Here is a 21,993-nt window from a genome sequence, read left to right as displayed (position 1 = left end):
TGGCTACATAATGAGTTTAAAGCCAGCCTGGGCTACATTATATCCTGTCTTAACAAAAATGGCAAGCTCCAGCCAGGAGCTCTTGCTCTTGCAGAGGACCCAGGTTCAGTTTGCAGCACTGACATGGCCCCTAACAACCATCTGTAATATATATAACTCCAGTTCCAGGGGATCTGATGCCCACATCTATGGGCATTGCACGACCTGGGTACACTTACATACGTACAGGCAATACACTCATCCACATAAACTAAAAATATGTGAGTTCAAGGCCAGTCTTGTCTACATAGTGAGTTCCAGGCCAGCTAGGGCTACAGGGAGGCCCTGTCTCAAAAAGACAAAACAATTTTTTTTAATGGCAAGCTCCAACTTATATGAAAATGTCCTTAAGAAACCCAGTACCATGTACAATGTATACCAATTAAAATATATTAATAGCTGGGTGTGGTGGCATACACCTTTAGTTCCAGCACTTGGGAGGCAGAGGCAGGTGGATCTCTGTGAGTTTGAGGCCAGCCTTTTTTTTATTCCCACATATATATATATATATGTATATATATATATGTATATATATATATGTATATATATATATATATATATATGTGTATATATATAATAAAATAGGGGAAAAGGCAAACTCTAGACTCTCAGACCTTCTAGCACATTTGGCATGTGTGCAGCCTAGAGGATATGTGTTTTAACACTTCCTGGCCATTCTTGAGGGCCAGAGTGAGGGCTCAAACTGCAGGTCCTGGGAGGATGGGCTCAGAGTTGGAGTGAGGATAGGACAGGGCGCCATAAACACTGTAGTTATGGTGGTGGGGAGGGTGATTATGGGAGCAGAGGCTCAGGTGGGATCAGATGGGAGTCAACCTCCTTGGCCCTGTTCAATCCTCCCTGGAAGTCTTATATGTGGACCAAGGCATGCATTACCTATTGTGGCACATTTGGGGCTTATTGCCAGTTTCTACATTAGTATTTGGTTCATTTTACATGTGTTTGATGAAATGTGTGATCTGTATCAGTCAGTAGTCTTACATCTGCATGTTGGTCAATGGTCAGTGTGTTAGCATATCTATCTGCCTGTGTGTTCTGTCTTTATTTGGGTGTCTTGAGTCATTCATTCACCATGGAGTGTGTGTGTGTGTGTGTGTGTGTGTGTATTGGTGCATCTCTGAGCAGCGCACCCTGTCCCCCTGGAGTGTAATCCAACCTCTGCAGGTCGAGGGAAGGTCAGGGTTGCTGACTTGCTAGAAGCCTGGTGGGATGTGGCTGTGGTGGGAGGGGAGGGAAGCCCTGCAACATCATGAGTTAAGGGCCTGGCACTGCCACTTCCTTGAGCAGGCGAGTCCCAACAGCAGGCAGACGGATGGGGCTGATCCAACAGGTTCCCAAGGCCAGGGGCAATGGGGCGGAGCATGGTTCTGATTTAGGGTGGCAACAGGTTGGGGGCCCTGCCACACATACACGGGGCTGGAGGGCTGGAGGTGGTTCTGTTGGTAACTTCCTGCTGCAGCCAACTCCTGTGCAAGCTATGGAGCCTGCCGGTGGGTAGGGCACTAGATGGAGAGACTCATTTAGAGGCCTAGGGCCTGGAGGGATCCGGGGCATGGCAGGACCCCTGCGGGGCCGGGTGGAGGAACTGAAGAGGCCGTGGTGGAGGGAGAGTTCACCTCTGGTGCTGCAGCACAGTGAAGCGGCTCGGCTGGCAGCCGATGCCCTCCTGGAGCGGGGTGAGGCTGCCTACCTGCAGGTCATCTCTGAAGAGCGGGAGCTGCCCTTCCTGAGTGCCCTGGATGTGGACTACATGATCAGCCATGTGCGTGGGGGCCCTGAGCTCAGTGAGGCCCAGGGGTCAGAGACTTTAGGACCTGATGGCCTCAGCCTGCTCTCTGAAGTTACCTCAGGCACCTACTTCCCCATGGCCTCTGACTTAGATCCCCCAGACCTGGACCTGGGCTGGCCTGAGGTTCCACAGGCCACAGGCTTCAGCCCCACCCAGGCAGTGGTACACTTCCAGAGGGACAAGGTTAAGAATATCAAGGACTTGCTTCGTTTCCTCTTCAGCCAGGCCCGTACGGTAAGGGCCTCACCTCTTCATTCATTTAAAATTTTTTTTTTTACTTTTAAAATTTTTATTATTTTTATTTTATGAGTGTATTGCCTGCATGTATATAAGTGCACCTGTGTCACGCAGTGCCCTCAGTTCAGAAGAGAGCGTCAGATCCCCTAGAATGGAGCCACGGATGGTTGTTAGCCACAATGTGGGTTCTGGCAATCAAATCAGGGTCCTCTTCAGATGCAGCCAGTGCTCTTAACCACTGAGCCATCTCTCCAGCCCCTCATTTCACAGATTTGGAAATAGGGGCTTTCAGAGAGAAAGGAACCAGCCCAAGGCTGCCCAGAGGCTTAAGGGCAGAAATGAGACTCTCTATTAGATCCCAGGCTGCTAAAAGGTAGGCAGGTGCTTTGTTTCCTTTGGTACCTTTTGGCACTCAAAAACATTACAGGTAAGCACCGAGCAGGGCATAGGCCTCTGGGACTTCACTCCACCCCTGGAAGTGCATGTGGAATTGTATATATTTTAGGGGGTGGTCCTTACTTCATCTTTATTGGGAGTGAATACTATGGCCTTCATCAGATTCTCAAAAAGTTTTATGAACCCTAAACTAAGATCTCAACCATGGATAACATCTGAGCGATGGCCTTGACTTACAGAGGAAGAAACAGGCCAGAGAGGGGTTGGAAGGAAATTGCCTAGGGAGGTTGTCAGGTTCTAGGAGAAATAAGGGATTTCTGGATCAGACCCCACATGGCTCTGCTTGCTGGTCACTTTGTCTCCAGCTGTACATCATGTTCCTGTGATGCCTCAGCAGCTGGGCCTGAAGCAGGATATTGGGTACTGGTACACAGGCTTTGGCCTGGACTGGCATTTTAGCTTGGTACCAAGTACAATTGAAGAGTAGAGGCTGCTGAGCTCAAGGGAAGGAGAAATGGAACACAGTTAGAGGTGGTCACACCTGGAAGTCCCCTGCCCCACAGCAGTATAACTTTGCTCCTGGAGCCTTGGCTCCTATTCAGAAGCCAGGGACTAGACATGATGATCTCTGGCACGATTTGAGATAGGAACAGACTCCTGCTGCAGAGATCAAGAGGTAGGATCATACCAGTACCTCCAGAGCCTGGCTAGCAAGCCTGCCTGTGCCCCAGGCACAGGGAAGGCTAGGCCTGATTGGCATCGGGAAAGGTGTTATTAGTGAGTTTGTTGCTGCTGTCATTCCTGTCCCTTTTTGATCTTTCCTGCCAGCCCCTTCCCACTCTAGCCAGACCAGTGCTATGGATTAGGGCATCCCCAGAGCCTTGTCTGCTCATATCCAATTAGACTTTCTGCCCCTGGGCTAGAAGTCAGGCTCCTGGGCTTGGCTGTTACTGATTCCCAAAATGGCCTGGATGTACTCCCTTTCTCTGCAGTCCAATGTTCTTATTTGCTAAGAACACAGCAGGAAGGGGGGTGGGGGTAGGGGAGTAAAAGGCAACAGGAAAGGGGAAAGACACATTTATTGAGCTTCTGTTGTGTGCCCAGCATTTTCTAATTTAATCCCTTGTAACTCCCAGATGCAGCTATTATTAACTCCATTTAGAGACAAGGACGCTGAGGTTCCAAAGGTGAAGCAACTTACCCAAGACTCTACTTCTAGGAAGTGGTGGAGTCTGGATTTGAACCCAGTTCCTTTTGATTCCAGAGCTGCATTGGTAGGCTCTGTCCCTCCCACTTCCAGGCCCTACCCAAGACAGAAGAATCTCACAGCAGATATGTCCAATAGGAAGAAGGGGCAGCTAGAGACGTTGGGAATGCTTTGTATATTGGGGGCATAAGCCCCAACCCTCAACTAAGTGGAAAACTTGGTTCCACTTGGCACACGTGGATATAAATGAGATTGTGAGTCTAAGGTGTCACATCAGACCTCTGTAGCTCCGTAGAGCAACCAAGGCAAGTTTGGCGAAGGACACTAAGGTCTCCCACACAGGCTTATGGCTCTCTTACTCTCAGGAGTGCCTCAGACATTCAGTCTCTGGGCCAGACCAGGGCTGGAGCTACTGAGAAATATGGGGAACCAGTTTGGGAACTGGGTTTGAGTCTGCTTCTAACTCCTGCCTTCTCTCACAAATGAAGTGGAGCTTCAGACTAACATAGTTGATCCAGAGACATCTTTGACATCATTTTTACAATCATAATTGTTTGTAAATCCAGTTCCAGGGGATCTGACACTCTCTTCTGTCCACTGAGGGCACCAGACACATGGTACACATATATGCATGCTGGCAAAATATTCATACATATAAAATAATTTTTTTAAAACCTCCAAGCTAAAGCAGGCATATGGTGGCACACTTCTGTAATCCCAATATTTGTGAGCCTGAGACAGGAAGCTTATAGTTAAGGACCAGCCTGGGTTAGGGATCTGACACTCTCTTCTGTCCACTGAGGGCACCAGACACATGGTACACATATATGCATGCTGGCAAAATATTCATACATATAAAATAATTTTTTTAAAACCTCCAAGCTAAAGCAGGCATATGGTGGCACACTTCTGTAATCCCAATATTTGTGAGCCTGAGACAGGAAGCTTATAGTTAAGGACCAGCCTGGGTTACTGTCACAAACACACACACACACACACACACACACACACACACACACACACAGAGACATTCACACATGAAACAAAGAAATAAGAAAACAGGTGTTCTTGAAGATCCTGGTATCCAGCCCCATTCTTTTCCTGGGTGGGCTGAACTTCCCCTCCCTCTCCCTCCACAGGTGGTGGCTGTGGTGATGGATGTATTCACTGACATGGAGCTCCTGTGTGACCTCATGGAGGCCTCAAGCCGACGTGGTGTTCCTGTCTACCTCCTCTTGGCCCAGGAGCACCTGAAGCACTTTCTGGAGATGTGTTATAAGATGGAACTCAACGGGGGGCACCTGCTGGTCAGTGTGGGCTAAGGGCTCAGCACATGGATGGAGGAGGGAATCAGGAGGGTGGAAGAGGCAGTTGGTGATGCATGAACATTAGGGGAGTCAGTGGGAGTTGAGCACAGGGTTCCCTTAGCTGTGTGAGGCCAGAGATCCCTTGGGACATAGACATGGCTTGACTCCACTTCCCTAAGGTCACCTTCCCAATTCTTCCCACCCTTGGTCCAGAACATGCGTGTGCGGAGCACATGTGGAGACACATACTGCAGCAAGGCAGGTCGCCGCTTCACCGGTCAGGCTCTGGAGAAGTTTGTCATCATCGACTGTGAGCAGGTGGTGGCGGGCAGCTACAGGTGAGCTGGTGAAGGGGAGGGAGCCTGTGCCTATGCCATGGGCTAGTAAGGACACCTCACATCTGCCCACTTTGAATTTCTTCCATCCATCCCTTCAAACATGACCTAAGCCCCTGCTGCTGTGTGCTAGGCACTGTGCAGGGCATGGGCTGGATGGGAGCAAGTCAGCCCTGGGGGACTCCACTCTACCGAATGCATAGAAAGTAACTACTACACATGGGAGGTGGAAGGACTTTGGGGAACCTCATTTCTGGTCATGCTTCCTTGGTTATAAAATTCCTGTTGAGCCCTGGACTCTGCACTTTGACTTCTGATCCTGACCCTCTGCCCCCAGCTTCACCTGGCTTTGCAGCCAGGCCCACACGAGCATGGTACTGCAGCTGAGGGGCCATATTGTAGAAGATTTTGATCGGGAGTTCCGCTGTCTGTATGCTGAATCACAGCCTGTGGAAGGCTTCTGTGGCAATGAGGATCCACTGTCTCCTCGGGTACCATGTCCTCCCCCAATGACCCTGGCCTTTGGGCCTGGTATCCCAAGTGCTACATGCTCCTCACCCTCCAGTAACAGCCTCAGCAGCATTAAGCGCTCACCTGTTCTGGGCCGCTCTTCCTACCTTGCTCTACCAGGAGGCGGTGGCTGCAGTGACACGGGTATGGGGTCCTCATCGCCAAGTCTTGCCCGGTGTGAAACTGGTGGTCAGCCTTCCCTGCACCGTCAGCTTTCAGATCCTAACCATGGCTCCCGTCCTAGTCCCTACAGGGCCAACCTGAGCAAGCTGGGAGCATCTCTATGGTCTCAGTCATCCCCTGCCCTCAACCAGAGTGGTGCTAATCCCTTGACCCTGGCAGTGGGGTCACCTCTGCTCCCATGCTCCCGCCCCCTCCTCCACTTTACCCGGGGGATCCCAGCTCTGTCCCGGCTCCCAGAGAATGGGCTTCCTGGAAGCCAGGAGCCCAGCCTCCCACGAGGTCGCTGGATACCTGGCACAGCCCTGGAGACAGTGGAAGAGAAGAAGGCATCTCTGAGTCAAAGCCACTATCAATTGGACCGGCTTGTCCTCTTCCCTAAGGCAGGTGAATCAGGAGGCCCAGACTCTGGGGTTACCCCCAACACAGGTTCCCTTCAGTGTGGTCAGCAGGTCCTAGATGACAGGAGGCTGTCCCTGAGCCAGAGCTACAGCCAGCTGGATCTCCTGTCCAGGGGCCAGGATGCCCCTGAGTCAGGTTCCCTCAGACCTGGTGATCTGGGTCTAGAAGACAGGAGGCTGTCTTTAAACCATAGCCATAGCCAACTGGACCTTCTCGCACAAAACCCCAAAGCCCAGGGCTCTAAAATGCTACCTGAATCCAACTCCTCTGCTAGGCCTGGCAAGCAGGGTCTAGATGAATGGCAGCAGACCCTAGGCCACAGTCAGCTGGACCTCATCACCAAGTATGGCCCATTCCGGAGTGAGGGGCCTGGAACCAATGGTCTCCCAGGACCAAGCCCAGTTCGCATGGCTGGAGTGGGCTCTGCAGATGAGAAGCGGCTGACTCTGGGCCATGCCTCTTGTTGGGATATAGTTATAATTATTTCTCCTCTTTTATAAGTATTGGAACTGAAGTCCAGAGAGTGTGGATGGTTAATTTGGAGGCAGGTCTGATTAAATAGCTGTTAGGAAACTCTGCCAGTCCTGTGTCCTCTGGCTCTAAAAACTGTGTTTTGTTTGCAGCCATGACATACAGTATCAGCAGTTCCCATGTCTCTATGTACACAAAATATGAACACTACACTAGATGACAGGAGGCTGTCCCTGAGCCAGAGCTACAGCCAGCTGGATCTCCTGTCCAGGGGCCAGGATGCCCCTGAGTCAGGTTCCCTCAGACCTGGTGATCTGGGTCTAGAAGACAGGAGGCTGTCTTTAAACCATAGCCATAGCCAACTGGACCTTCTGGCACAAAACCCCAAAGCCCTACAAAGGTTCCCCAAATGCCCATACAGTATACACAGAACAGTGACTGGCTATACTCATAGATGCATTCAGTAAGTACACATAGGTCTGTGTGATTAAGTCAAACAGACCTTTAGTTGCAGATCCTTCCTCCATTCACTAAGAATTGGCATGCTCAGGTGTGAGACTGTGGCATCAGAGTATGAAGCTGGGGCTGCTTGGGGAGGGGAGGCATCTAGAAGGCCAGGTCAGATACTCCCTGGGCTCAAGATTCTTTTGAGAGAGAGAGAGAGAGAGAGAGAGAGAGAGAGAGAGAGAGAGAGAACCCAGAGTTATTGAGTGTTTATTATATGCTACTGTGCTGGGCATTTCACACCAGTTATCTTCAATAAATGTTGTCTGGCTAAATGAATGGTGATATAAAATACATGCATTAAGTGCACACTACAGATCCCCCTCAAAGTCCATAAATTATAAATACATGCATGACCCCCATACTAACACTTCCTATGTTCCCAGCCATGCCCTGCACATGCCATAGGGCTGAAAGATGAATTAGACTCAGACCTTGAGGGATGCAAATTAAATGTAAAAACCACTGAAGAGTAAGATGGATGTGTAGCAAATCAAAGTTTAACAAGGAACAGAGGTGGGTAGGTCATGGAAATGGTGCAGTGGTCAGGAAAGTTTATGTGAAAGAAGTCAACTTTGAAGCAGCTTGAAAGATAGGGGCTAGAGGAGAGGCAGATGGAGGAGAGAGTTTTCTTGGTAGAGTAAGCCAGATAAAGACAGTTTAGTGAGCAGTTCTGGGGTGAACTGGGGAAGACAGAGCATGTGGATTCTCAGACACATATATGCATACATACACATCATCTTGCTGAATGTCTCATCAAGCACAGGCTGCAGCTGTTTGTTGCCCCCCCCCACCCCCCCTCGCCCTGGGCTCAACACCTCCCTGGGACAGTACATGATACAACTCAATAAAGACAGATATGGTTAGACCCAGCAGCAGCCTGGTGTATTCTAAATTATGGATCTGCATGATAGGGTTGGGAAAAGGGCCTTTTATTTTCCTTCAGAATAGGGAGTTCATTAGAGAAGAGTGAATGGTTCAAAGAGGGCTTAAGGTAAGTGGTTCTAAGCTCCTTCTGCCTTCACTGGGGCCTTCTGAGACATCCTGAGGGCTTCTGTAGATTCTACAAATATGAGCCAAGTTCATCCTATGAGCACAGAGCCTTTGGTCCATACCACTATCCCTGGGCAGAAGGTGGCTGCTGAGGAAGTGGTTATGTGTGAGAAGCACATCGTGGAAGCCAGTCAGCCTTCGCATCCTTCCTCTCCAACCGATGCCTAAAATCCTGCTTCACACATGCACCTCTCTCCAGTACCTTCTTCTGCCTCGCTATGCTTCTCTGGCTGTGCCTCTTCCTCTAGCCACTTTGTCCTGGTCTCACCTCTCCCTACTGCACACTCTCCTGGGTGGTCTCATTCACCCCAGGCTTCAGTTCCAAGTATCAATCCTCAGCCCTTGACTCTTGCTTCTGCTCCGGATCTGCATGGCCGAACTGAGATCATCTCCTTTTCCAAACCTCTCTTATCCGTCTTCCCTTCAGTAAATACCTCCATCATTAATCCATCTTCTGCATGACATCCCTGGTTCCTCCCCCCATGTCTCCCATCCAACCAGCGACAGGTCTGGCTGATCACGCTTCCTAAAAAGCTCCACTAGAAAGCCTAACTTGCGCGCTTGGAGCGGGGATAGGCGGGGCCAGTTGATGCTGGGCGGAGCCAAGGCCGAGGCCAGCCGATTGGCCACCACAGAGTCCTCCCAAAGCGTGGGGCTAGAGTGGCCACACGCGAGGCTCGGCTTCCGGAAGCCGACCTGGGAGGAGGCGGAAACAGAGAACTTGTTACGGGAGAAGGGGGAAGTTGTTGCAGCGTGTGGAGAAGTAGAGTCGTTTGGTGAGCTGGTGGGAAGGGGGGCGGAGAGGGTCAGTTTCGGGCCCAGGGGTGGGCGAGGCCGGGGCCGGCGGACTTGGGGCCTGAGAGCCCAGGGGGCGCGAAGCCCGAGTTGAGGCTCCTGAGCGGCCTTATCTGCCCCGCACTGCCGGGCGCCTAGCCCTTAGGTTTCCTTCATGGCGGTGCGAGCGTCTTTCGAGAACAACTGTGAGATCGGTTGCTTTGCCAAGCTCACTAACTCCTACTGCCTGGTGGCCATCGGAGGGTCGGAGAACTTCTACAGGTGAGGAGAGGGCGGCGGGAGAGAGGCCGGGGGCACGCGGTTGGGTACCGCGGGAGCCCGCAGCCACCCGGCCCCTGTACCCGCAGCGTGTTCGAGGGCGAGCTCTCCGAGACCATCCCTGTGGTGCACGCATCTATCGCGGGCTGCAGAATCATCGGGCGCATGTGCGTGGGTAAGCAGGCGGGGTCTCCGGGGAGCATCTAGAATCATTAAGTCCTGGAGGCCTGCGTGGTCGGGTTTTCCAGCATTTGCGTGTACTTTGGAGTCTTGTCAGGGCGGCTGCAGTTCACAACAACCCCTGGCAAAGGCTCTCGGGAGTAGTCCTGACAAAGTCATGTCGAAAGCTTTCGTTCTTGGTCTCGTTCTGCTTCATCACAGTGACATTGGAAAGTGAGCATTGTCCTAATTTGACTGTTGAGGAAACTGACAATGGTGTGTGACTCACCAAGAACGATGTTCCACACCTAGGGTGGAGGAGGATTTGAATCTCATGTCTTTTCTGATTAGTAAAATAACTGGCTGAAGTTCCAGGTCATCCTGTTCGCCTATATTTGAATCATAGGCGAACAGAATGACCTGGAACCTCATCCAGGTTGTCATCCTTACTCCTTGACTGCTCACCACTGTTGACTGGTCTTCGGTCTTATGCTGGCTTTAACCTCACTCTCTGAAAATGACCTGGAACTTGTGATCCTCCTGCCTCCACCTCCCAAGTGCTGGGATTAATAGGTGTGTGCCACCATGCCCAACCATTCTGTATACCAATTACTACCCTTTAGTTCTGTGTATTAGGGTTAGTAAGGCCTTTATTTACCTAAAAAAATAGGTATTTTCTGATATATTTCAGTATTCTAATCTCAAACAGAACATCCTGATCTCCAATCATCCCCTTAGGACATGAAGCAAAAATCTGACCTGACATGGGTGATTTTAGCCTGGTTTAATGAAAGTAACTTGAGATTCGGAGGTTTTAATTTTAGCTCTTAAGGACAGGCAGAAGCTTTAGTCTTGTTTGTCATAATGTAATGTGGTTTGTTCATTCATGTGTGTTTCATAAAAATATATCACAGTGTATTCATTCTGATAATAGTGAGCAGTTAGGAAATTTTCAGTAGGAGTACTACTGCTGTGTGAATGTGAACATAGGTAACATATTTCCTCAAGTGGAATGACATAGTCACAGAGTCTGTGACCATTTAGTGTAATAGATGATAATCAGATAATTATCTGTCTGAAGTAGGTGTCCACTTCACACTGTCAGCATAGGAGAGTTTTGGTTGCTTCACACTTTATTGTTACTGATACTGATGATTCTTTAAAAATTTTTTTAGCCATTCTGGTAGGTGTGTAAATGTGTTAGGTGGATTTTGAATAGTAAAGCATACTAATGCCAAGAGCCCGCCCTGCTAGTTCTTTCCCCCCAGTTGACAATGGTGAGGTGGACAGAGTTTGTTGGGACAGATTGTTGAGCCATTGGGGGCCTTTCCAAGGGACCCCTGGTTTATATATGAATCCATAGGTGGGTGGGTGGGGTCTGAGGTAGAGGCTGTCCTGTGAAAGCTAAAGTCCTGGGCTGGACTGGGAGGTATCCTTAGTCTTTGGGCCCAGGAATCATCTCCTATGTTCATAGTTTGTCTTTATTCCACCTCCAATTTTGTTCCTCCAGGCAATAGGCATGGGCTACTGGTACCCAACAACACCACTGACCAGGAGCTGCAGCACATTCGCAATAGCCTTCCAGACTCAGTGCAGATACGGCGGGTAGAGGAGCGATTCTCAGCCCTCGGCAATGTCACCACCTGCAATGACTATGTGGCCTTGATCCACCCAGACCTGGATAGGGTGAGGCAGGCCAACTTGGCCCAGAAGTTATAGGACTAGCCTAGTCAGTGGTTAGTCATTATTCTTTTCCCAAGGCAGGAAGTAGGGATTTCATTTGTGGCTTCTCTCTGTATTTGGGCACTCTTGATTTCATGCTTTTGTAGGAATAAGAATTTGTGTGTCAGTGTTAGAAGCTAGGGAGGCATTCACCATTCAGGGTTAAGGAGATTAACCTATCCAGTCCTGAGGCATGGGCCAGGATAGATGGTTGACAGTTGAACTGGAGTGTGGATTAGAGCAAAGAAGGTGACATGGAGGCAAGGCTCAAGTTTTTCAGGGCTTACCTAGGTCTTAGGGACTCCAGGCAATGGCCTAGATGCTGAGCTGTGCTCACTTCTTTCTCAGTGAGGCTTCCATATGCAGGTATGTAGTAAAGAAATAAGGGGCTATCCAGGTGTGGTGGCGCTCGCCTTTAATTCCAGCACTCGGGAGGCAGAGGCAGGTGGATCTATGTGAGATTGAGGCCAGCATGGTTGACATAGCAAGTTCCAGGCCAGCTTGAGCTACAGGGAGACCTGGTGTCAAAAAAGACCAAAAAAAAGGAAAGTAAAGAAAAAGGGGGAAAAAAATGAGGGGCTTAGGGAACCAAGTCCTGAATGGTTGTTGCTCATAGTCCCTAGATCGTTGGCCTATGTTCTAGACCTTTGACACAGTAGTACCTTTGGCCAACAGGAGACAGAAGAAATCCTGGCTGATGTGCTCAAGGTGGAAGTCTTCAGACAGACAGTTGCTGACCAGGCGTTAGTAGGAAGCTACTGTGTCTTCAGTAATCAAGGAGGTCTGTTGCACCCTAAGACTTCAATCGAAGACCAGGATGAGCTGTCTTCTCTTCTCCAGGTCCCCCTTGTGGTAAGCTTTCCTGCTCTCTGATCCCTGTCCACTGAGGCTCATCCCTTTGGTCAGTGCTGGGGGATTTGGGTCATTACCTTCCCTAGTTTGGGATTGGGACTGTGAATCATGGAAGAGACTTTGGGGAAGAGTTCTCATTGGGGAGGCAACAAAATTTGAGTTTTGGTGCTATGACCCATGCTGAGCCCGTCCTGCAGGCAGGCACTGTGAACCGAGGAAGTGAGGTGATTGCTGCTGGGATGGTGGTGAATGATTGGTGTGCCTTCTGTGGTCTGGACACAACCAGCACAGAGCTGTCAGTGGTGGAGAGCGTCTTTAAGCTGAATGAAGCCCAGCCTAGCACCATTGCTACCAGCATGCGGGATTCCCTTATTGACAGGTATCAGGGGCCCTGGCATGGATTCGCTTTGCATTTGAGGGTAGAGGAAGAGGAATCAACATAGCCACATTGTGTTTGTACTGGGAGGTTCTCTCCAGGTGTGAGTGAATCTGTATACTGCCATAGAGTTGTAAACAATACTTCCATCTGCTCACACTCAGTCATCTTCTAAGACTGAGCTGTCTAGGCACATCTTTCCTATGATCCATCTTACTCATTGATTACTGACTGTATTTTGCAGTTTGTATTTGCCTCTGTGTCAATATCCTTAGGGAGTAGCCCAGGAACTGAAACAGAAAGGAACTGTTGGCTAGGAAAGGTGAGGAGGCTACTCAAACACTACAGAACCCCAGTAGCTAAGGGTGCTCTCAAATGATTTAGAGGTGAGTATTGATCAGAATCACAGCCTGGATTGTTATTTTAACATTTATTTATTGGGGTGGGGGAAAGGGGTACACACATGCCTTGGAGAGCATGTGAAGGTCAGAGAACAACTTGTAAGAGTTGGTTTTTCTCCTACTACCGTTTGGGTTCTGGGGCTCAAACTCAGATCATCAGGTTTGGTGACAAGTGTCTTTACCCACTGAGCATCTCACTATTGCCTCCTCACAGTCTGGAATTTTGTGGGTTTAAAAAAAAACGTGCAAGCTGGGCATGGTGGTGCATGCCTGTAATTACAGCACTTGGATCGGGGGCAGAAGTAAGTGGATCTCTGTGAGTTCCGGGCCATTTGAGGCTCCAGGGAGACCCAGTCTCAAAAAACAAAACAAACCAACAACAGATCCCCCCAAACCAAGCAACAGGGTATGCTATAGTCCCATCACTTGCTTGGGAGGTTGGAACACTAACCTTAGAGATTGTGAAGTATGAGCCTTTTAAATCTTCTCTGGAAGAGCAGCAGGCGCTGGGTAGTTCAGCCTTGTTTCTCTCATCCTGTCAATGACATTAAGTCATGCCATGTCCAACCAGCACAGGAACCTCTATGAGGATAGAAATTCTAAAATAGAGCAAGTGCCAAGTGACAGGTCCTTTGCTTACCATGGATAGACTTTCCCTTTATTTGATTGCATTTGTTTGCCTTAGTTTATTGATTCCTGTGGGTAAGACTCCATGAGGGATAGTCAGGCAGTATAGTTCTATATCCTGCCTCTGAGGGGTTCACAGTGTATTAGGGGAGATATAGTTAGCATATGTAACATTTAGCTGTTTTCAAAGGAGGAATAAAAGGTGCCTTAATTTCCTCATATGGGTATCTTGGGAAACTGGTGAGAAATTTTGGATCAGGGATATTTCATGAAGGGCACTTAGTCTGGCTTCAGGAAATGAGTTGTAGGTATTTAAATATGGACAGACCAGTGGGGAAGAACCTGAGATACAGAGATGGGAAACTATATGAAGGATAAAAGTAGTATTCCCAGAGTGCTGAGGCCTTTTTAAATGCCCATATCAAAAAGTTTTGACTCAGCCTAAGGTTTTGAGCTTAGTTTATGTTGGGTTGGTTGTTTATATAGATTCCTACTGTAATCTCAGGGAATTCTGATTCTCTAGGTCTGGGATAGAGTCCAATTCTGTGTTTCTTTTGTTTCTGTTTGTTTGAGATTGTCATTTATGTGTAAGCCCAGGCTGGCCTTGTGCTGGGATTATAGGTGTGTGCTACCACAACTGGCTATGTGAGTTTTAAAAATAAGCTACTGTAGGAGAGTTTGTTGGGGACATTCTGGGAATCACCCTGATTAACACTGCTGTCAGTGCTGGTGAACAATTGAAAGATGCACTCTAGGCAGGTACTGTACTATTGAGTCACACCTTCAGCCTAAAAAAGTTCTTGTTCTAAAACTTTCTATGTGCCAGACAATAGTAGTGTGATGAACAAAAGTCAGGTGGAATTGCTAGTCGTTGGATATGTTCCTGGTAGCCCTTGCCTGTGTTGTTAGGTAATAGGAATGGGTACTAGAAAGGGAGAGTAAGTATTTTGGGGCTGGAGAGATGGCTTAGTGGTTAAGAACACTGGTTCTTGCAGAAGACCTGGGTTCAAATCCCAGTACCCACATGGCAGCTAACAACTGTGCGTAACTCCAGTCGCAGGGGACCCGACAGCCTCTTCTGACCTCCATGGGCATTGCATGACACGGGTGCACTTACCTACATGCAGGCAATACACGCATACACATAAAATAAAAATAATTAAAAAAAAAAAGTATTTCATGGGGCTGGAAAGATGGCTCAGTGGGTAAAGTGTAAGCAATGAGGGTCTCAGTTTAGATTCCCGGGATGCATGTGTGTACCAGCTGGGTGCAGTGGCATGTCTATTACCCCAGTGCCGAGGGTGGAGATAGCAGATCCTGGGCTCACTAGCCAGGCAGTCTCTAGCAGAGAATGATGAGCTCCAAGTTCAGTAAGAGACCTTGTCTGAAAAAATTAGGTGGAGAAGCGGTAGAGAGATCCTAGCATCAATCTCTGTGTGTGCCTGCACTAGCAAGTGTACCTCCACACCCATGCACACAAAATCATTATTTCAGTTTTATTATTAGGCATGTGATTATCACCTGTAGTAAGAATGTTTTCACTTAATCCTTACAGAGAAGATCTGTTTTCTAGCTAGTATTTGAGGCTTTTTGTATTAGCAGTAAGAGAGTTTCTGGAAAGGGAGGCCAAAGTTCTGGCTGCACCCTGGCCACTGGGAGGCTTGTGGTCTGGTATATCCTTTCTTCTCATTGACTCTTCTTGCTCCTCTAATGGTCTGAGGCTCCAGTTTAAGATCAGGAACTGAATAAACTAAAGAAAGGTGGCCTGCCTGAGTGAGGAAATAGTTACTTTTACTTTTTTTTAGTCTTTGAGACAGAGTCTCCCTGTAGTCCCAGCTGTCCTGGAACTCGCTGTGTAGACCAGGCTAGCCTCAAACTCACAAAGATCCGCCTGCCTCTGCCTCCCAAGTGCTGGGTTTAAAGGTGTGCGCCACCACGCCTGGCCTTTACTTTTTAAGCATGGAGAATTTTAGATTGGACCTTGATGTGTAGGATAGAGTCAGGCCTGGAACCTGGGTGGGCCAGGTGGAGCTCTGGGTGTGGCTTTTCAGAACTGAACTAGAACAGAAGTCCAGGGGTGGGCACTCTGAACTCTGTGAAACAACTACTGATAATGCTTCTTCTTTCCTCCTCAGCCTCACATGAGTCACAAGCAGTTGTGTGGGCTCCTGCCTCTGGACTTTGGCTCATTTTTCTATGCCAGAGCTCATCCAGACCAGATGTTGGCAGCAAGGTGTGGCAGAGAGCTCACTAGTGCTGAATGGTTGGGTGCCTGGCCCTTCTTCACCTGTGCCAGTTCTTGAATCTGTTGTTCCCAGAAGCCTGCCATGTCATGCTGGCTGTCAGTTTGTGTTGCCCCAGGAGGATGAGAGTTCTGCTGTCCTGTGCCTCACCCCATTAAAGAGCAGCTGCCTCCCACCATTCTCAGTGTGGTGTTTGTGGGCCTGTTTTACAACTTCTGTCCCAGTTGCTCCAGGGTCATGGAAAAGTTGGGTGGAATTGACACACTGCATTCCCTCATCAAGATGGGAGAACTTGGGGCTGGAGAGACGGCTCAGCGGTTAACAGCATGTTTACTCTCTTCTAGAGGTCCCAGGTTTGGTTCTCAGCCCTCATATGGTGCTTAACACCCATCCTTAACTCCAGGGGATCCAACAGCCTCTTGCATCCATGGACACTAGGTATGCATGTGGTACACTTATATACATGCAGGCAAAACACTCATAAAATCTAGAAATAAAATAAGTCAGGTGTGGTGGCGCATGCCTTTAATCCCAGCACTTGGGAGGCAGAGACAGAGGCAGGCAGATCTCTGAGTTCAAGGCCAGCCTGGTCTACGTAACGAGTTCCAGGGCAGCTGGGGCTACAGGGAGACCCTGTCTCAAAAACATACATAATAAATAAATAAGTTGGGTGTGATGGTGCACATCTTTAATCCCAGCACTTGGGACGCTACAGAGGGACCCTGTCTCAAAAAGACACCCCCCCCCCAAAAAAAATGGAGAACTTGGGGCTGGAGAGATGGCTTAGCCAAGAGCACTGGTTGATCTCACAGAGGACCCAGGTCCAGTTCCTAGTACTTAACATGTAACTCCAGTTCCAGGGAAGCAGATACCCTCTTCTGACCTCTGTGGGACCAGGCACACACACATAAAGGAATTTTTAAAAAAGATCCTACTTGCTGGGTGGGTAGCATGCCTTTAATCCCAGCACTTGGGAGGCAGAAGCAGGCGGATCTATGTGAGTTCCAGGCCAGCCTGGTCTCCATAATGAATCCAGGCCAGCTGTGGCTACAGGGAAACCCTGTCTCAAAAAAAAAAAAAAACCTCCACACTTTCCACTATAGTCCCATTTGTAAGCCAGTTTCTACCTGGGTCTTCAGAGAATGGGAATCTGGTCCACTCTCCCTGCTAGGGTGAGAATCCTGTTCTGGCTCCTAGGCGTCCAGCTTCAGGGCATTCTGCCTTGTCTGCGCTGGGGGGGCTGGGGTGGCAGCTTTTGCTTCCAGGCCCCTCCCAGGCCTCCTGTGGGTGAGAAGGGTGCCCAGTGCCCCTCGGGCGGCTGGGGCCTGGGGCTGTGGGCGGAGCTGGTTCTGTTCACTGGCCCGCCCTCCGTGCGGGTCCCTCCCTCCACGGGCTTGGCTGCTGCGTCATAACGCAACGTTGCTCCTCCCGAGGCCTGGCTGGTTCCGGCACGCTTCCCCTGCTCCCAGAGGTGAGGGAGGGCGGGCAGAGTGGTGGCGGTGGGTGGGGTGACCTGGGCTGGCCTGACGCCCTGTGGGCTTGTGTCCTGCAGGCCATGGGCGCTCTGCTGAGCGGTGGTCCGGATGGCCCGCAGCCCGCGCAACCCGCGCAACCCCAGCCGCCGGCGCCCGAAGCCCCGCAGCGGCCTCAGCCCGAGCCCGGCTGGTGGAGGCCGCTGGACGACGTGCGCTTTCTAATCGCCTGCACCCCCTGGTACTGACACGGCCGCCCCGGCTTCCGTGCCCTCTTTGGCCTGGCCAGCTTTTGTTTTCTCACCCCTATAACCCCGTCACTCTGGACAAAGAATCAAGAAAGGTGGAGACTGGAAGTCCTGGCTCCAATCTCGAACCTGTTCCCTCCCCCACCAGCCCCTAAACCCAGCTCAGACCTTTGTGCTCACCTCTAAGCCCCTCTCCAGCAGTGTCCTGGGGCAGCCTGTGTGACCCTGCCGTACTCAGAAGGTGGTTGCTCCCCGGCCTTTGGGAGAGGGGACATCTGATTGCTGGATGGAAGATGCATGAGGCAGTTAATTCCAGGACACCCCAAGCATCCTTTTTCTCCCAGAAACTTAAGAGCACTCTTAGACTCCGGTCTTTGTTCCCACAACCCATGAAAAAGACACACTCTGTATTTCTGTTTTATTTAGAAATGATTTAAAAAACATTATACAAAGGCTGATCAGTTTAAAATGTGACCGACACTGAAATGCTGTGATGTCCCCCAGGCTGAGGGAAAACTGAGCTGGGGGGCCCCCATAGCTTTGCCCCTCTGACTGCTCTGACCTGGGGTGATGGACAAACAGATGACTGCAGGCAGAGAATCCAAGATTGGAAGCCTCCAGGCTGAGCCCTCTCTGGGCCTGGCCCTGCATCCCTCACATCTGCAGCCTGGGCTGCCTGCCTCCATCTCCTGCTCTTTCTCAGCTGGCCTGTACCAGGAGCCAACAGGGAGCCTGCGGGGCCTAGAGCTTTCAAGAAGTAAGAGCACCAACCTGAGGAAAGGGACCAGGAAGTGAGGCCAGGAAGAGAGGAGTAGAGAGACATTGATCTCAGACCCTAGAAGGGCCCACAGATGGGAACTCAAGACCCAGCCAGGCCACTGGATGGCAGGGGCAAATAACAAGACCCCCCTGTGCTTCAACTGAGGGCAAGATGAGAGTTGCCTCAGCCTCCCAGGGCCTACAGAGTTTCATGTGAGTGGACAGATGTGAGCTAATAAAGTGCTTTGCAAAGTATAAAACACTGTACAAACCTATGAATCACTAAATCTCTGCAGTTGTTCCCTGCCTGCCCCAGGGAGCCTGCCCTTGGCCAAAATGAGAAAAACAGGATGATGATGACAGGGGACACAGTGGACCCACGTAGATGCTTCTGGGACAAGAGACTTTACAGTTCCCAAGGCAGCAGGGGTCCCTGTCTGTGCTACAGGGTAAGCCGACCCAAAACCCAGAGGCCACAGGGTGGGAGCGAGGTCCATGCAGGCTCAGAGGGCAGGGTTGGCATCTTAGTCCCTGCTAGCACCCTGAAGACTGCCTGACACCACTTTTGGGCTTTGGCAGAGAGCCAGTGAACATCACTGTACCCATTGGTCTTGACGCCTAGGGTTTCTCAGCAACAAGCATGGCTATCAGATTGGTGCAAGTCAAGCTGAGACCTAGGAACTTCTGCCAGATGTGAAAGGGGCCCCCAGAGGTCAAAAAGGGAAGTCCCTAGGCTTGGGGCTATTCCCAGCCGGGGAGTACCCTTTTACTAAGAGCAATGCAGGAAGATGGGCCCAGTGAGCTGGGCTGCCAGGGTCAAGATTGGAGCATAAACACTCTCCAGACTTGAGTTGCCTTAGGGTTGCTGGGCATGTGAATGGAGTACTTAAAAGGCTGCCCTGGTTCCCTTACTCTGAGCCCATGACAGGGATGGCTCTATAGCCACATCTGCTTCATCTAACTGGTCAGGCTGAGTCCCCAGGCTGCAAAGGACAGACTGGAACAGGGCTGGGGACAGCATTAATGGAAGGGAAGTAGAGAATGGTCACAAACTTGGATCGGCCTCTAGAAACAGGTTCAGCTCCTGCCCCACTCTTGAACCTCATTGACAGGACCCCAGCTTGTATCAGGGTGCTGGAGTGGCTTTAGCAGCACCTTGGTCCTTAGTGCTTGGGGAAGGACCAACATACTGACCTCATCACCAAGACAGTCAACCTCTAATTGACCTAAAGCCTCAAGTATCCTTTGCAAAATGGAACTTTAAACAGTAGTGATAGGATATTTAAATATTCACGACATGACAGCCGGGTCCTTGTCCGACCAGCGGGGCCACAGCCCTGCCTGCAGCATGTGACCCTAAATCCTGGGTCTCAAAGGAGACCTGACAAATGGAGCAGGTTTCCTGAGGGATCTGCTGTTTGTCAGCTGGAGAAACCCAATCTTGTTGCCCACTGTGTTGGCAACAGGAGTACTGCAGCCTTGGAGGATAGTGGGGTAGGGGTGAGGGGACATCTGACCAGCAGGTGTTGGCAGAAGGGGACTGGGACTGGTGGCATCTCCCAGATGGGGGATGAGAGCTAGTGCTGGTTTGCCACAGAGGGTGCTGGGTCCCAGCCACGACGAGCTGTGGTGCCTCATGGATACCACAGGATGCAGTGACCTCAGGGGCTTCTTCTGGCATGATCCCTGCCTCCTGATGGGGCCTGGCATATTCCCTTGAGTAGAGAGTTTTACCCAGGACAGAAGGCTGGCAGCTGGGTGCCAGACACCCACCCGGGGCATAGCCACCATCACTCCCTGCCTCACACTCAGCCTAGACCAATGCACCCACCACTTCAGCTATACGAACCTGGCCTAGGGCCCTACTGGCCCCAGTGGGCAGTGGCTAGAGCTGCCTCTCAGACCCTGGTGAGGAAGGGTCTGGCTGGCCAGACCAGGTGGACAGAGAGGGCTCTGGGCTGCTCACACCCACTCCTGGACTGGCCGCTTATAGTAGGTGACAGGCTGAGGGCCTGCCTTGTTCTTGAACTGGAAGATAGTGTAGACCAGCACCAGGATGCAAAGGGACAGGATGCAGGGAATGACCACGGCCACAGCATTCACAGAGCCTGGCACATCATTGATGGTCACCATGATGTCCACATCATCCTGGGGCAGCCGCCGCTCCTTGCGTCGCTCCACCTCCTTCTGGTTGCAGCCCATCCAGTCACGCAGGATGTTGCGTGGGTAGCCTGGCTCCACACTCAGTTTCTGGTTGTCAAACTTCCAGTAGTCCCGACCTTTGTAGAAGTAGGTATAATCTGCGGAAGTGGGAAGGGCTCAGCATCACCACTGCAAGACACTTCACGGTATGTGTTCTGGACCAGTACGGGCACAGGGTGCTATGGCAGTGTGCAGTAGGGGAGCTCTGAGGGACAAGTAGCATGTTAGGTGGAGGGAGTGTCTTGTTGGAATCATAGTGATGGGATGAGTGCAGTGCTTGAGTAGCCAACACAACTGCAGAGAGGGGCACCTGGGATGCGGAGCCTATTAGTTCAAAGTCTATTAGTTCAAAAGTGCTGGGAAAACCCTGAGGGGCTTTAAGTAGAGCTGGCAAATGGTTCAATTTGTATTGCACAGATAGGACCATTTTAGCCTTGAAACAGCTCTTTGCACTGTGTCTCTAGGGTCCCTACAAGGGTCAGATCAAGCTCCCTACTTAAGATTTGTACAGCACAGTCTCCATAGCTCTAGAGCCTCAGTCCAGCTCCTGTCCCAGCCAGTGTAGGCAGAGAGCAGGATTTCTGTTAACAGCAGATACCACCTCTCCAAAATTAACAATGGCTTGGCATATATCACTTTGCAGAACAGATACAAGGTCTTTAGGACCCTTCTAGTGGGGAGGGTGGAAGGCAAGGAGGCACGCAGACTGGGCAGCTCTGCCAGTTACTTCTTGGGCAGCTACCTGAAGGTTCACAACAACAGCCTTAGCAACCCAGCCAGTCTTCAGCTGGCAAAGCAACTCATTTAAACTCTCCTCATTGGCTGGCTCCCCACCCTGGCTTGGACTTTCATTGGTCAGAGTCCTTGATGACACCTGTCTCTGAGGCTCTCCAAAGAGGGAGACCATGTATGTAAAGCATCCAGTCTATCAGTCAGCCAACAAAAAGCAGTTTTGCCCCCATGGCTTTCTGTGCAGTGATGTGTCCTCTGTCTACTTTATTTCCCTTCTGACTTTTAAGTGAATGAGTGAATCCTTTCATTTGACATTAATGGAAACACTAACAAGATGATAGCAGCTAAAACTTTTACATAGCATAGACCATATCCTAGACTTTATGCTAGCTACATGCTCTTTGTAACTTCCTTAACCATCACAAAGCCATTACATAAAGGTAAATGCTGTTATTCTCATTTTGTGGATGAGGAGAATGAGGAAAGTTAGATGATTTGCCCAAATGTATAGAGAGGAATCGGGGTGTGTAAACCCAGCCAACCTGATTCCAAAGTCTGTGCTGTTGGCAGATCAACAGTCATGGATGCTTGCTCTGCAGCTGGTAAAGCCCGAGTCTTCTCTGGAGAAGCTTCTAATCTGGTAGGGAGACAGGCTTAGAGCTGCCTGATGGTACATGGTAAGTGATTGCTATGTCTTTC

At 50.2% G+C, this 21,993-nt stretch overlaps 3 protein-coding genes across 6 annotated transcripts in view; 2 read left to right on the top strand and 1 right to left on the bottom strand.

Moving 5' to 3' along the window:
* Window positions 1-1,594: 1,594 nt before the first annotated feature.
* Fam83c (family with sequence similarity 83 member C) lies at window positions 1,595-6,920 on the top strand. The gene is made up of 4 exons (XM_008840792.2): window positions 1,595-2,080; window positions 4,826-4,993; window positions 5,207-5,331; window positions 5,666-6,920. The coding sequence occupies exons 1-4, from the start codon at window positions 1,610-1,612 to the stop codon at window positions 6,918-6,920; spliced, it is 2,019 nt and encodes a 672-aa protein (XP_008839014.1). The 5' UTR covers window positions 1,595-1,609.
* Window positions 6,921-9,091: 2,171 nt separating this feature from the next.
* Window positions 9,092-16,059, top strand: Eif6 (eukaryotic translation initiation factor 6). Of its 3 annotated transcripts, none has more exons than XM_008840741.3 (7): window positions 9,092-9,224; window positions 9,382-9,504; window positions 9,591-9,676; window positions 11,171-11,346; window positions 12,058-12,234; window positions 12,432-12,613; window positions 15,774-16,059. In XM_008840741.3, the coding sequence occupies exons 2-7, from the start codon at window positions 9,398-9,400 to the stop codon at window positions 15,781-15,783; spliced, it is 738 nt and encodes a 245-aa protein (XP_008838963.1). In that variant the 5' UTR covers window positions 9,092-9,224; window positions 9,382-9,397; the 3' UTR covers window positions 15,784-16,059. The 3 variants fall into 3 exon arrangements, with proteins under 3 accessions (XP_008838963.1, XP_008838964.1, XP_017655536.1); XM_008840742.3 differs by having other exon boundaries at window positions 9,103-9,224; window positions 9,389-9,504; XM_017800047.2 differs by lacking the exon at window positions 9,092-9,224 and having other exon boundaries at window positions 9,236-9,504.
* Window positions 16,060-17,597: 1,538 nt separating this feature from the next.
* The window catches only part of Mmp24 (matrix metallopeptidase 24), a 44,502-nt gene continuing 40,106 nt past the window's right edge, over window positions 17,598-21,993 (bottom strand). For both annotated transcript variants that reach the window (XM_008840740.2, XM_008840739.3), the window contains one exon: window positions 17,598-20,660. In XM_008840740.2, the coding sequence (XP_008838962.1) occupies window positions 20,323-20,660 (338 nt within the window). In that variant the 3' untranslated portion in view covers window positions 17,598-20,322. The remainder of the gene's footprint in view (window positions 20,661-21,993) is intronic.

This window comes from Nannospalax galili, unplaced genomic scaffold, assembly GCF_000622305.1.
Source record: "Nannospalax galili isolate Female #2095 unplaced genomic scaffold, S.galili_v1.0 scaffold221, whole genome shotgun sequence".
Lineage (NCBI taxonomy): Eukaryota > Metazoa > Chordata > Mammalia > Rodentia > Spalacidae > Nannospalax > Nannospalax galili.
This window is presented reverse-complemented; position numbering and strand designations above follow the sequence as displayed.